Source organism: Ixodes scapularis, unplaced genomic scaffold (assembly GCF_016920785.2).
Source record: "Ixodes scapularis isolate PalLabHiFi unplaced genomic scaffold, ASM1692078v2 PGA_scaffold3__209_contigs__length_174095766, whole genome shotgun sequence".
Classification (NCBI taxonomy): Eukaryota; Metazoa; Arthropoda; class Arachnida; order Ixodida; family Ixodidae; genus Ixodes; species Ixodes scapularis.
Window position 1 is genome coordinate 58,857,069 of NW_024609868.1, and position 16,210 is coordinate 58,873,278.

General features: G+C 45.8%; 1 protein-coding gene across 1 annotated transcript in view; it reads left to right on the forward strand.

Moving 5' to 3' along the window:
* Positions 1 to 16,210, forward strand: part of LOC8041254 (protocadherin Fat 4) — a 207,404-nt gene that overhangs the window by 35,128 nt on the left and 156,066 nt on the right. The window contains exons 4-6 of the mRNA XM_040502714.2: positions 3,410 to 3,505; positions 11,862 to 11,957; positions 15,232 to 15,351. Coding sequence (XP_040358648.2) covers positions 3,410 to 3,505; positions 11,862 to 11,957; positions 15,232 to 15,351 — 312 coding nt within the window. The remainder of the gene's footprint in view (positions 1 to 3,409; positions 3,506 to 11,861; positions 11,958 to 15,231; positions 15,352 to 16,210) is intronic.

Genomic DNA, 16,210 nt, shown 5'->3' on the forward strand with positions numbered 1-16,210 from the left:
AGTTGCATACTGAGCAAATTATTAATATCGCGCACAATCACAGTCCGATCTACTTTCGCATATTCATGAATCGACCGCTACATGATGTAAATTTCGTGAGTGGCGACGACTAAGCAAATTCACCTATCTTTGTCAGTTTCCTGCTTGATTCACTCAGCAGAGCACGAAAATGGACGGGTTGATATTAGCGACGAGATGTTTCGGTGGCGCCCTCGTTTGGTTACCTTTCGTGACGTCATTACCTTGTGTTACCCAAGTTCGATGGTGTTTGTAATGGGCATGGTGGAAGCCTGAAATCATAGCGCTCTCAAAGCAACGCTGCCAACACCGTCAAAATTGAAGTACTTTATTTCTCTTATTTCCGTTGATGAGACATCCTTCGCTGACATCATAGTCAGCATTCGGCCAGTTGTGGTGGGCCGACCACAGCGACACTTTCGATCGCTCACGTCGCCAATGGTCACCCACAGGGTGAAGACGGCAGAAAAGCCTTTCAGCTGACCCGCCTCCAGCGCGAGCGTCCTTCATTCGGTAATAGGGAGTATTCACTGGACGCCATATTTGTGGGTGCTCTTTAAAGCGCATGCTCAGAGCGAGGTCACATTAATAGGCTGCTTAGACCGGCAATCTTGACGGTGTGCACGCGCTCAGCAGTCGCGCACACAGCTATGGCCGCCAGTGAATACTCCCTATACTTTGGCGCCTCATGAGCATTGAGTGTGCACGAGCAGTCGAAGCACAACGAAGGCAAGACGTGCCTGCTGGACGCCGGGCATTCGAAAATAATCCATTGCCGTTTTTATGGTGTATTTTACGGTAAACAACTTTTCCTGTCACAGGGAACAGAAACAAAACGAATAAAAACTAAAACACGAAGCTGTTAAAGTAGGTAAACAAAAGTTGAACGGAAATCGTTCATGGTTTGTCACTCGAGGTATGAAGCATGGTGATACGAAGTCATTCAGCCCCGTCCCGGAGTTTCGCAAAAAAGCACATAGAACATATGCATCTCATACGCGTGATTGCAATTCTTGTTTTCAAGTGTGCACACCCCCAAATCCGTCATCCAAGATCTTGATTATAAGCAACGATGGAACATATCGCTCGGCATTATTTGCAACTACACAATGGTTCCGTTGCTTCTTCTAAAGCCCATATTAGGCTCGTGATTTTCGGAAGCTATATGACGCGTGTAATTGGTTATCGTGTTAGTATAGACCGATCTCACCAAGCGTTCGGCGTATGCGTGAAGCCGCCACTACTATAGTTCACGGGAGTCAATCGGCAGCGCATTAGACTGTTCGTTCTTTGCACGCGCCGAGCTCCAGCGAGGTTGTGGCACGTGCAGAAATACTAAAGTTACCTCGATGTATTGCGGCGGTGGTGTACTACCCAAACTGGCGGGTGAAATAGGTCTATTCGTCAACCTGTTTTCCAAAGCGTCCCAAAAACCGGAATGACTATAGTGTCATCAAATTTACCGGGTTTCTCGATATACACGTGACGTAAACGCACAGTGCAGATGGTCATTCCTACGTGTTCTTGCCGAGAAAAAACAAATTCGGTTGACCCTTATTGATGGTTCGCGCTCAGCTGGAGTCGCAGATAGCCGAAGAAACGCAGGACGTGGATAATTATATTGAATTGAGTTGAATTGAACTTTATTTACTATCACCGACAATTGGCGACGAGATTTTTCGGTGCGCCCTCTTATGACTCCCATCAATGACGTCACGACAAAGATTAATAATAGCGAGCGACAAGTTTGATGGTGCGTAAAAAGCGCGATGGAAGCCTAGTCATGAGGTTCCTTAATAAACATCGTCAGCGTTGAGAGTCCAACTTTGCTCGTATTTGCGTCGATGAGAGCAGAAATAGTCAGGGGGATCGGTGGCCGAACGCGTCTCAGCTCAGAGCGAAAGCTTGTGCTGCAGAACGTCCTGCGTTCGATTCCCATCCCCGCCCGCTTCGATCTGAAAGAGTTTCCTACCGGCACGCCTTCGTGTAATCACTGCTGCGCGGGGTACGTTAAATACCCCAGGGTAGGGGTTGTACTGCACTGGCATAAATTTCTCATCTACAGCCGAGAGACGGGTCACCGATTGAGGCGTAACAACTTCAATGCTGTCTAAACATACAAGCAAGACCATTACTTTCGGAAACAATCCTACTCAAGACGCCATAGTGAGCGTTTGACCAATCGTGGAAGGCCGATCACAGCGACGCCTTTGGTCGCAGACGTCGCCAATAGCAATGCCAGCACAATGGCCTCTGATGAGATGTCAATGCAACTCATGTATAGATAGTTTGCATCAGCTTTGCATGGACGCCGCCATAACCGAATTAAGTTTTTGTCTCCTCATATTCTGTTCGTTTCACTTCATCATTACTATAGCAGGCCAGGTCATGGCCATTTCCAGCATTGGCCTCTGCGGAGACTCGTCAACCCTCGTTTTAGTGGCTGAGTATCTCCCTAAGACGAGAGAAGGTCAACAATGGCGGCTGTACTTTGGCTGCTCTAAACAACCTCCACTCACCGTATATCAAGAACGACGCTCTTGATGATGCGACACTTTGCTGAAACGTTGTGCAAGCTCGCTATCGGCACTCGCCCTGCTGCAACTAGCACCAGCAGTGCAAAGATACCTGCTAACTTAGTTGACGAGAAATATTTCTAATTAAGTGTTGCAATCATGCGCCTACCGACGTTACGCTAGCGCTTGGATGGGAGAGTGAAGTTAAATTGTGTCAATTGTAAGCTTCGACTTAATATGCTGAAAGTGGTAGATTGGTCGTTGCTCTTATATCCGCGAGTCGCTTGCGCAAGTTGGCACTTGCCAAACAAGAAGATTTAGGAACTGAATGCTTAGATTAGGTTGTTCTATGTTTTAAAAAAATTGTAATGGTCCTAAGCCGTGAGATCGGAAACGCCTATCAATTATTTGTCTTGATGCTCTGATGCGGTGATGCACAGCGTGTGTATTAGGAACAAATATGCAATAAAAGGACAATTCCATGTCTAATAGTGGTTTTAGTTCGTCCTCTTTGCTCCTAATTTCTCTCCCTCCTTTTTTTTTTAAATTTTGCTATCGCACTAAATGTTCTTGGTAAACAAAATTATTTAATTTATTTCCAACTTATTATCGCCACAACAAGTGTTTCTTTTATAAACGTGTTTCTATGTTCTTTGTGTTTTTATTGTTTTTCTTTTTACCGATGACACGGCAACCACGCACAATTCAGACAACGCATAATACAAAGGGCTGTAAGCGATTTCAGTCAAATTACGGCGTCCTTTCTCCATGCTTTGTCAAACTCGTCGTGGTTCCGAACGTCATCTCAAGCTCTTGGTATATGTGTATTGGAATATCGATTCTAATGTTTCTTTTGTTATTTTTTGGTGCCTCAGGAGGAAGCCTTCCTGCCAGTCACGGTCTACATTCAAGACGTCAACGACCACGCTCCTGAATTTCAGAATGTACCTTACCACCTTGAAGTCGACGAAGTAAGTGAAATCAGAATCTTTCTTTTGTATTTACGCTCAGTTATATTGTAATTATTGCTGCATTCACAGTGGAGTTCGAGTCGCAACGAAAGTGGATCCGTATGTTTTCATGTGAAAATTCGCATAAAACTGACCTGAAGCAGCAGCGTTCGTAACCGCCTCGTGAATGCGATTCGATCATTAATGTGAATAAGGCATAAGAGGGAGGTCAGAAGAAAGAACTGAATCTTTTGAAATTTTGAATATTGACCCCAACACGTTTACGGGGAATACGCTGGAAGTCAATGGTGGAAATAAATCGCGTCTTTGTATACTGCTCTTTTTCGACGAGAGAACACCTTCGATAGACGTTTCGCACTGAAATTCATAATCTGTCTATCGATATTGTGAATTTCACGTTGATGATACATATATCTTACGCTGCTGATACAAAAACGTGGCTATATAACAGCTCTTACGTCACCAGCACCAAACATTCATTAACGCAACGTAATTATTTCAACGTCCATATATCATTGCTCGTTTCATCGTGACCCAAATGATCGTAATACACTTTGATGAAGAGTTAGCGTTCTAAAAAATATGGGCGCTTGAAGCTTCAGTACCGATTCAGCGAATACATCATAAACGCCTCAGGGGGACGTTAATAAACCCTATTACTAAGACAAAAGCGAGGACTTGGGCGAGAAGCCAGCCTGATGTCGCCAGAAGGCGGCTTCGCTTCTGCCGCGCGACACCCGGTGTGGAAATGAACGATCGGTGCCTTCGTCCGTCCACCCCAATGACCACGTCTTGTCGCCGAATAGGAGTGGAAGGGACGGAGCGTAGCGCAAAAACAAACACAGACAAAGGAACAAAGAAACAAAAGCGAAAGCAACTCGCGGTCGTCGGAACGTGATGTCCGCCGCGTCCCGGGAGGCGCAGCCCCGGAGCGGCCGCGCGGTGGGCAGTTGAAGCGTTTTCACCGCGAGGGCCCGTCTTGCGGTGTAGATGACAATTTCACGGCCCGTCAGGTCGTGCCACCGAGCTCATTGTCGCGAGAGGCTCTCCCTCCCCTTGGCCCTTCGCTGCGCGCCGCTAGAAAAGAGAAACAGGACCGGGCCCGGCTGTTTCGGCCCGAGCCCGTCGTATTGAGAACAGGATGCGGCCTTCCTCTTACTAGATGCCTCGCTGACGGGTTCTTCTGGGAGCTTTGGTACGCTCCTTTCTTTACTCATCTGCGAAGATTTATACGCGTGATGCGGGCGTACTTGGGAGGCGTTAGAAATATCGCTTCGTCAAACCCGCGTCGTCAGGCGGCAACGATGAGGTGACAGGGCCGATAAAGTTTGTTCCTTCCAAGCGTAAACCAGATGGCGTCCCACAGAAAGTTTTTGGGGGAACTTCTAGCATATGAGCTGCAGCTGCTTATACTCCAACGTAACGTTAGACGATAACCATCGCGCTCCTCTTTACTTAGTCGCCTCAATAATCCCGTTTGAAACTAGATTAACCTAGCGTCGTAAAAACATCTTTTTTAATCTGTCTACCATCCAGCAGAGATTTGTAGAGAGACAGACCAAAAACGACTACGTTTGATGAATTCCAAGATCGAACTTATCCGGTTCTATTATTCTACGCGATCTTCTTTTCCCAGTGGCTATCGCCACAGATTAACCCAGTCGGGCGAAAGAAAAAAGCAACCATCCGGTTATATGTGAGCAAAGCTATCAAAGTTCAAAGTCAGTGGCCAACGTCAACCTTGAATTGCACCCGCGAATCGAGGCAGCAAAATTAAAAATAACATGCACCTTCTCTGATTTGACGTCGGATTGCTGTATAAAGAGGCATTACGGTTCGTAAAGCCGAGATCGGCGTACTCTCTGCTACGTACCCCTGCGATTAATGGTTACGATAGCTTGGACAATTCTACGTTCTTAGGTCCTTAGGTACACCTGAAGTTGAAAATAATAAAGCTGCGCGGATTCACTCGATACTAAGCTTGGACCCACTTCTTGAAAGTCGCAAGCCCTACAATGTTTGCGCAGAGATGTCAATGATATCGATGTTAATTGAAATTCAGCAGCATATAGTTCACCTTCTATTCTTTCAATCATATAAGCCAAGACCCGAAAGAGGGCATGGCGTTTTGTTGTTTTGTTGTAGACTGATATACAGAACTAGAAAACGAACGTTTTATTGAAAGCCACGGACGTGCCTTCATAAAACGTTGTTTGCACAGCTCGAGGCACACTGCGGTTTTTCTTCTTCTGTGCCTACGTCCCTTACCACCGTTTCCACTCTCCGCCAAACAACTTCGTGGAAACCAAATTAAAAAAAATGAGTACTTGAATTCCTCTCGACCGACCTCCTACCGTTTTCTCAATAATAAAATTAAATATTTCCGAAAATTGTCGGAGATATTGGCCGTGACTTCACATCTGCTGGTGTCTAGTTTGCATCGGCCGCAGTCTTGCTTGACTGCCTGTTGTTGAGTGCAAGAAGCAACCAACAAAATTTCCTTATATTAAAGGCAAAACCCTATAGTTTTGCCCACCATTAGAGCCACCCCTCTCATTTCACGGAAGCCCGCTTACCGTTCAAATAGAACGCCTCGTACCCCGTCTCATAATTCGTACATTTGACTCCTACCACATTGTTGCAACGTCCATCAGCCACGCATCGCTTAACAGAGCCGCCCAGATAACCCTTCATCCGCCTTGTCATAAAACAGCATGATGTACGGCGCTGAAGAAACGGCACAAAACGAACGAGAGGCCGGCGCCGCACAAGGTAAACTTTGCTTTACTGTTCGCACGCCGACCGCAGGAGAGGACTACTAACTCTATTTCACCTTAAGATGAACCAAAAAGAACGTTACGAACAATCGAATCCAATCCAATGCCGTGTGAATGTCACGTGGCGCTCAGGAGCCGCGCAGTGAAGGTGGGGCGTGTAGTCACATGACACGTTAGCAACTCTTGATTGTCTGGGATGACTCATAGCATCCGCCGCGGTTTTTTTATAAGGGGAAACTAAGTTTAGCACGTTACACTTCCACTGACCGGCATGCTCCTACCCTCCATAAAACCGACGGTGGCGTTTGGCGGGGAGTGGAGACGGTGGTAAGGAACGTGCGCGCAGAAGAAGAAGAACCGCAGTGTGCCTCGGGCTGTGCAAACAACGTTTGGGAGGCCGAGAGAATAAAGAAGTTCGAGGGCCCTCCTGGCTTTGCCTGTGACGGCGCCCAAGGGAGCGCTTCGAGGCCGCTTTGCCGCTCTTTTCCGGGCCCTTCAGCTCGTTTGTGTCGGACGTGAGCCGTACTTGGGCGTGTGCGTTCTTCTTCCCCACCGCACGCTGGTCTTCCTTGTCTTTGCCGCGGGCCACGTTGGGGACCTGGGAGTCGCGCCGTGCGCTCGATTGATCACCGCTGCTGCTGAAGCGCCCTGTGCTCGGGAACACTCCTCACCAGCGAGGCGGCGTCTCAAGCACGCGCATGGGCTCCTTGAGGAATCGCTCGCACGTGACTAGAGGCCTTCTAGGAGGGCCCCCCTGCTTCGATCGGCTTGACTGTGGGGTCGTCTAGAAACCCTTGGCTTAGCGCGCTTGGCTTGGAGACGCCGCCTTTGCTTAACGACCGTGCTGTTCGTTTGTGCGTGGTATAGGCTTTTAGCTGGGCTAAATGGTTTTATCGACCTTGCATTGGCCGGTCATATTTGGTGTTAGGCGGGAGACACTAGAGGGAGGCTGCGGTGACCGATAAACTGTCGCTGACGCTGCAGGAATTATCGTCCTTCGGGAAACGTATGGCGTGTGTGAGATTGTCCCTCGTGGATCTGGTTAAGTGGGAAAGGATGGTGCGGTATTGGGGAGCAAGGTAGTTATTGTGGTGTGGTTTCAGGGATAAAGGAAGAACTCAAGAAAGGAAAAAATAGAGATTCTCTTCTCTTGTCAGTCAATAAAATTCCCACACGATCTTCGTTTTATACTATAATTTAATTATTAATTCCCGCTGTAGGAATTTGTATTGCTGAGTGGCAATAGACTGATCTGACCAGCCTGTTTTGTTACGCCACCGTTGGTCCGTCTGCTCGTGGGGCCACCTCGCTGCAGCTCTGCGCGCGCAGGGCACGAGACAACACAAGCCGTTTCATGCCCTGCCGCCTTCCTCCTGTGAACAAAAGTTATGGCGGCGTCACGCATGCGTGGAACTCTTAGTGAGATCTGTCTTCTGACCGATGTCTCCAGCCAGTTTGGCTACGCCACCGCTGCTGTATTGCCTCAAGGGAACTTTAGTCTTTCTGCACGTGTAACAACCTCGCTTGAGGTCTGCATGTGCAGAGCACAAGACAGCGCGAACCGTCTCGCGCGCAGCCGCCTGCCTACTGTGAAGTAAAGGTATGGCGGCGTCACGCATACGTCGGCAGCTTGGTGAGATAGGTCTATTATATGCCCGAGTTCTACTAGGGTGACAGACAGAAGCAGCCGACACTTACAAGCCTCAAACACGAACATCATGCAGGCGGGGGTATCTTTGGCATGCTTGTAATCACTCATACTTACTTCACTAGCACCGAGAGACTGAAGGCCCACCAAAGGTACCATCGCGTGCATGCTGCACATGTTTGAGGCTTGCCGCTGTCCGTTGTTTCCGCGTGTCACTCTATACTTCTTTTCACCACAGCATGAACTAACAACGAAGTTTGTGCAAGCGCGAGCGGCTAGCCTTGACTGTCTTGACTTGAGCACTCTGTGCATTAACTTTCGTGCAGCCGCCGAGGCTCCAAAGCAAATATTTCGCGCTTTTAGCATGAGCGGCTAACAATAGTCCATGCTAAGGTGAGGCGAAGTGTAATGTGACTCCGAAATAAGAAACTGTGTTTTGTTTTGTGTTAACAATAACATTGCATCTGTCATTCTTGTGTAGAAGAACGTCTGCAAGGCGCACGTCGAAGGCACTAGGTTAGCAATCGTAACGAAGGGATTAAAGTTTTACCTTCCGCTTGCGAGATATTATTCGCCTTATCTGAAGTCGAACTGAGCCAGCAGTTCAGCAAACATTTAACAAGTTTCACGTTTGAGGTATGCGCGCTGATCACTTGACAATTTGCCAGTAGGCAGGCGTTCTAAGAGCTGCATTGCGACGGTAACGTTTTCAATTGAGTAGTATAAAAAAACAAATATCAGAACACCGACGTTGATAAGGTTTTCTTTAAACGGGAAAGTTTGTTCCTTTCATCTCTTCAAGCTCTTTTAATGATAAAATATTGCCTCCTGTGAAACATTAATCTATACAGCTTCGCATGAACTTCGTACTGAAAGCTGTAATCACATATGGAACTGAACTCAAACAGCTAGCTCACTACGTCAAAGTTAGGGTTCTCTTTCAGGGCTTAATTGCCTCTGATTTAGCACCGTTAACGAGGTTACGTCATCGGATGCACATATGTAATGTAATTATGCAGCTGTACACAGATCTGCCCATAGTCAAACTTACACGAGTTGGAAGAGTTCTGCTAATTTAAATTCTAAAGGCCTGTATGTTTTGTTGTGTACGCGCAGTAATCTACTCGAGTTGGCGTGCGTAATGAGGTCATTCAGCCAACTAGATCTTCTGAAGTATATTTGAAAAGCCGATCAATAGATGTAAATTCGCGCACGAGGCTACTGCGACGAGTCTTTTACGACTGAGGAGATATATCACGGGCTACAAGCACTTCTTTTTTTGGGGTTTATATAGCGCGCAGTTTTACAAATTCTTTGACGTGTCTGTTATTCAGTGGTGCCCTTTTTGTAGGGTGTATCTTTTCTTTTTTGTTGTGATGGCAAACTTGGTGATCACTTGTTAGCTTGCATTGAACGGGAGAACCTTCTTTCGTAAAAAGCACACTTTAACAACTGTAGTGTCTTGATGTTAGCCAGACCTAAGAACTTACATCATCATGAAGATGAAGACCCATGTATCGGTGGTTTAAAGATGTAGCACGAAAAGTATTTAATGTGAAATAAACTTAAAATAATAGCAAATACCTTGCCTCTTGACAGAAACAATGGTTGCACAGTTCAGGCGTTGAGCGCCGTGGCAATCAGGATCACGATGACCTTTCCAAGCTTAAATCTAAAAGTACGCTTCGCGGATTTAAAAGTTTTATGACGTTACAATGCACGGAAGGATTGTGTGGTAAAAAAAAAACTACTTTATAGTTAGTTCAGAGAACACCATATTCCTGTATGCAACCTGATTTTTTTGTGCTGCAGTACAACGATTAATTTAAAAAAATTCAAATAAATTTGAGATAGTACCTCGTAGACAAATGGAGACGGGTCATAGTATAAAAACCCTTTCTGAAACAGCCAGTTTTCTGGAACATTCTGTGGGATAGAAATATTTCAAGGAAATATCGAAATTCTAATTGATTTGCGTTGTATGATACCCAGGCAATTACATTCCTGGGGAACATTACGATATTTTGTCAAGAAAAGGAGTGATGCATTATTATGTGAATGAAGCCCATAGAATTCAATGCAACACATATGCAGAGCCGTGGAATGAAAATTATGCTCGTCCAAAAGTTTAATTATTACTTATTTATATTATATGACTGCCATCTAAGATATTCCTGTGGAACAATGCTATGCTTGTTGTTGTTCAGTTAAAATTATCATTCAGATGCAGGCGCCGAGGCGTTGACGCCCAAGAAAGTTGGGAATGTTATTTAGTAACCCCACATTTGTGTAGTCAACAAATTTATCCACAGAGTAAGCAAATCAAGGAGTTTTTCGACTACGTAACCACGTAAATCTTCGAAATGAAAAAAAAAAATCTAACATGCATTATTCGGTTGCCATACAAAATTTAATTCTATACAAAAAAGAAAAGTGGAAATGCCCTTGTTGAGTTTTGATGGTGCACGTTTTGACAAAACGCGATCACTTTAAGTCTACAAAGTATATATCTTAAGTGATGTTTGTTTACAGACTGAACGCGGAAGCTAGCTGTCGAGCTGTCTGCCAAAACCGGGCTTCTATCCTGATCCCCGTATCTAAAAGCGTTTTCGTAAACCTTCTGCCTCGAACTCTCCTTAGACTAAGGGCCCGCAGATGCCAGTTGGACAACCAACGTCCGATGGGGCGATGCAGAGTTTTTGTCTCTTAGGCTCCTTTTGTGTCATTTTTCGTTTTCCTCATATCGTCATACTCCTAATACGCTTTGTCTCCGACAGATCTTTTTTTTTTATCGTATTAAATATCTCGTATATGCTTTTATAGGAAGCCCATGCCACACTCCTGAGTTTAATCTTCCAGTTTTACGAAACGCACCCGGCGTCCTTTTTTTCCGTAGAGTTTATCGGTTTACGGCTGGCAATTTTTTGAAGAAAAAAAAATTCGATAAGTGGAAATGCTTTTAGGATAGACGGTCCATGCTACCGACCGATACAAAGGGTTTAGCAACTACGATCTCTTCATCCCTTAATCCCCCGCCGGTTAAAGCACAAATATGTAAACGCAAGTTTCTTTTTTTTTTTCGTTTTCTGCGCACCTAATGACGGCTTATGAACCCAGTGATGTTATTGGATTCTATTCCCGGTAGTTAGTACATATAGAATTTTGTTCGCACGTTAAAAATTCCTAGCAATCAGAAAAACACGTGCAAATTTTAGTACCTCAAAACGCTTCACACTTTGTACCTGAAGTCACGTCTGTGTTTTGTTTCTGTCGAGTGTCTCGCCCTACAGTCACCGACAACTTAAGAAACGTGGGGCGTGGCGGGTCCCGAGCATCTAATTACCGTTTCGCAGCCAATTAGCTTGTATTCATCGATAACAAGGTCGAAGAACGAATCAGAAAACAAGAAGCACGAACATAACGAGCCAGAGCTTTTAGCGTTTCTTAAAGTGACTTTATTATTACGCTACCGCCGCGCCATCAGTGACCTCTCTGTACTCCGTGCCCACCACTCGATGGCCGCCGTGGTGCCATACACTCAAAGAAATCTGAAACATCGACTGCAATCGGTGTAAACCTAGGAAACCGTCAACTCAATACACTGACCAAGGTGAAAGCCATGCTCGTTGTCTTTACGCAAAATTCGTTTTTCAAATGCCATGGTATTCTACGGACTGTCACTTTTTAGAATCTCTCCAGTTTTCAGCGTGACTGACCGTCACCGTGTTGTGCGCGAAAGTTAAGTAAACTATTCTCTTGTTTTATAGTGCACGTTTGCGACGTGCAAACGCGTTCCTTCCGTCTGTACCGTGCCGGCCACTCCATGGCCCCGCCTCGGTGGTGCTGTAGGGCCGCTGTCACATCCAGGCGCTTGCCTCAAGGTGCTGCTGCCGTCCCTCGCTGAGCTGTGCTCTCGTTCCGTCTCTTGCAGCTGACGCCCGTCGGGCTGACCGTGTTCCGAGGTGTGCACGCCATCGACAGGGACAAGCCCAACACGCCCAACTCCGACGTCACCTACGCCATTGTGGTGAGTTTGTTGAGTCCGCCCCTTCTCTGAGCCAGTGCGAGGAAATTAGAATGGCGGAGAGACATTTCAAGGCGCGGCCCGCTATATACAATGTTTTAAGACGACTACGGTTGTCCCTCCGCAACCTTGATCCTTACAGACGTCGCTTAGAAGCTCGGCCGATGACGGCTATGATCCGGAACGATCTACTGTCATTTCCGATATTTTTTTTAATTCCATAATGTTGGCGCAAAGTGATATCGCCTATCATCTTCTGGTCTAACCGTCAGTCAGCTTTATCAAAAGACAAGTTCTGTTTATCCAGCGCGTCGCTAAGTTTCGGCACACACAAATCGGCTTGACTACGAGACTTGCAAGTCAAGACGCTAGCATGACACGTAAGAGTGACTTTTCGGAAACCCACCGTTCTTCGATTAGTAAATGCAACTTTATTATTTTGTTTTTGTTTTATATATTCACTGACATTCAAGGCCTGGCGAGTTCCGGGTAGCTTAATTATCGCTACGCAGCTTGCAACGTTGACCGATCAGGAAACCGAAGGACGAATCACGAAGACAGAAGTATTACTATATTATGCCCAGCTCCGCGGTCCTTAAGCAGTCATCGACTATGGAAGTCGCGATGGAAAAGGCTGACTTGTCTTTCTTTCGTTGCTTTCATCTGTGAGTGACGTCAAAGGACTCCGACTGTCACAAGTGGAACGGTGGGATACGATATGTATTATGTAACACGTACTAGCAACATGCTATTATAGCTGCGGACGAAGAAATCTAGAAAAGTCAAAATGAGGTAAGTGTCAGCGACGGTCGCGACACTAGCATACAACAAAGGAAGCGGCATTCTTTTCGGAAAGGGCGTCACGTTTTCTGGATAAAGCTACGGGAAGGAACTCCACCCCGCACCACCCCCCTTTCTTTTTTTTCTCCTTCTGCAGCTGCGGTGATTACCGGAGCCACTTCGGCGCTGGCAAACTCAAAATAACAGAAAAGGAGGAAGGTTCGCCACTCCTCGCCATTTGAACTTACGGCTGTCATTTACAGCTCTCGTGGAATGAGGCGGTGTCCGAACGAATGCTACGCAGTCTCGGAAGGTCCACTGTGGGCATAGCCTTGTCTCTCTCAGGGTTGTTGTCTCAATCTACAACACCGAAGAAAAGTTGTCCTACGCCAAGAAAGCAATCACACACACAAAAAAAAAAAATTCCTTCCAACGACAATAAGTGCGAACAAAAGCGAACGAAAAGAACTAATGCCACGTCACAATCAGGCACCGCCTCACTCTGCAAGATGCATTATGAAAAAAGGTGCCCGCGTATTCAGACGTACGCCACGTGGCAACATCTGCGTTTATTGATTTTTTTTTTTTAAATTCACGTTTGATCCAAAAAGCTTTAGAGAAATCTGGAGATGATGTTCCAAAACCAGCGCGCCGCATAAAGCGAATACAATTTTGATAAATGCTCGTTTCGCAACGTTGAAGAAAGTGAAAGTTTGTTATCTCTTTCCACCTCCATTTGTATACTTAGAGCCGTTAACGTAACGATTCTTCTCTTTTCTTGCGTTGCGCAACGTGCAAGGTGACGCAAAATAAACTCTTGGTAGAAGTAGATTAAACCAGCTAAAAGAAGGGTTTTCCAAAGCCTTTCTATTCCCCGAGATGAAAGGAACTTTCTCTGCGGCTTCATCATCCTCACATTGAGGTTCGATCGAAATCAGTCTCGCATAAACTGAGGCTTTCGAATTTTGGGTATACACCAAGACGAAGCATTCTCTCTCTCTTTCTCTCTCTTTTTCTCCTTTATTTCCAACGGTGCCCTTTAAAGAGGTATCGAAACTGAAATCTTGTATGGTTCCCAGTTTATGTATTTACTGCTTTTTGGCTCTTGCAGGGGTCCTTTAAATGGTTACCCTTTATAGGCGGCGGTTTGAGCTTTTCATTAGCCCACGAAAAACCCCTCGCCGCTAAGCGAAACGTTCTTTTCAAGGCTATCTTTCCCTTTCAGGGTCGGTATACTCCCCCTTGCTTTCAATAAGTACGCCTTCAGTGCCTGCCAGCCCATGTTCGTTATTATATCTCCACAAGAGATGCGAATCCCTTTAGAAGATGGTTTTCAGTTTAACGATCTGCAAAGCTATACCCCCTCTCCCCCTTCTCCCCCCTCCCCCTAAAAAAATAGAAAAGAAAAATAAGAAAGTGCTTATCTAAATAATTTATTTTTGAATGTATTTTTGTTTTGTTTTTACGTTGCCAACGTGAAGTTGAAAAGTCAAGTTTCAAAAGGAGAAGAAAGGATTTCCCCTTTTTAATGTTATTGTTGCTCACCAAATGGCCAATCAATCATTGCGTTCTCTTTTTTTTTTTGGCGGGGAAGGTTAATGAAGACGATTTAATATATGGAGCCGGAGGTAATTCAAAACTGATGCCCTTCCCCCCCCCCCCCCCCCCCCCCCACAAACACACACACACACCCTTCCTCTTCCTCCGTCCCACATTGAGATGCATATATATTGTTTAATAGTCGTTAGCGAATATTGAATTAAGTAACTTTAAGTTATTTAACACCAGAGACTCTTATTTTTGTTCACCCCGGAAATAGTCATTTATAGAGCCACTACTAGAGCTCCGCTTAGACAAGCGGCACCCAATTCCTCGGTTATCTCTTGTGCGTCGCCATTTTGGTGCTGTGTGCAGGACGTGGGCGCAAGTGGCGATCATTACGATTTTGAAAATGCGGCAGCCTGACCCTTAAATGCATTGTCAGGAAGCTCGAGTGATATTGTTTTGCCTTGTCACTGGCTGCTTTAACATTCTTTGAGGACGGAAAACCGTTTCCGGCCATTTCATGTCAAGTTTCAGATAACCGCCAACAGAGATTTTACGAAACAAGCTTGCTGAAATGACGCTACAATGAAGTGCTACGCCTTGGTTACTCTAGTAATTAAATCTCTTGGTCGTTATTTACGCTCAGGCTGTCCAACTCGGCCAAAAACGAGTTGGACAGCCTGAAAATGGCCAAAACTTCTTTGGTGCGTTGTTTTTGTGTTCCTTTTCGTTATCGGCGGTTGTTCCTATAGTTATTTGTTTGCGTATATTGATGTATACCAAGAGAGAGGCAAGGATATCAAGTTGGACCAAAGCTCTCGTGAGGAGCCATCTAAACGATCGGGGAAGGATGTAAAGAAACGCCAGTGGCATTTGCCGGAAACCGTTTTTTGATGCAGTCCGAGACGACTTCATCAGTGATCTCTCGTTATATTTGTTTCTTCTTTCCTAGGGCGGCAACGAGAACAATTCTTTCGCCCTCTCCGACCCCCTGGAGGGAATCATCGTCATCAACAAGCCCCTGGATTTCGACCATGGCCCAAGAGAATACCGCCTCGAAATTCAAGCGCGGGTAAGTCTTAGCAAATGCGTCCACAATATGCGTCCTTTAGATGGTCTAGGCGTTCGTGTGCGTTATATTGCCGTGCGCGCAGCTGGCCAGGTAGGCAGCGCGGGTGTAGGAAAAAATGTCCCCGGAATATATGTCCCCGGAAATAATGTCCCCGGAAAAAAAGGCCCCGGAAAAAAAGGCCCCGGAAAAAAAGGCCCCAGATGGAAAGTAGGAAAAAATGTCCCCAAAGGATTTTCTATCTCTGGGTTTCCCTGATCCTCATGTGCTTCGGGCGGTCCGGTCATATGTCCTGGGAAAAAAGGCACCGTGTCGCAGGTAGGGGAAAACGGCTCCGAAAGAGGATTAGTGAGAACGAAATTTTACTGTTTGCATTATATCCCCAAATAAGCACCTTCAATACCTATAATAACTTTGATGTCAATTAACCTCTCGTTTCTATAAAAAAATGACCGCATCTCCACGCGGTGAAATATGTTGATTGGGGCGAAGCTCTGGTGGTGCTGATGATACTGATTTTATTGCTCATAGGTAGTGCTGATGGTGCTGATTTTTTTTTATTGCTCATAGGTATTGCTTGGTTCCGGGTTGCGTTTCGACTTCATTATTACTGCTTTATGGTCGGTGAAATGCAGAGCCAGTGGTTCTTCTAGCGGATCAGCTTGGATCCACTGGATGCCGTGGGAAAGCATCTCCACGTCCATGTCAGAAAGAGAATATGTGGTATAGAACGTGGTTATATACCCATTTGAGCATTTGACCGCAGCGCCCTCCGCCCTCTCCTCTATAAACGTTGAGCCAATGCATGCAAAGTTTAACGCGATTACATACGCATTTGACCGCAGCGCCCTCTGTTGTATAG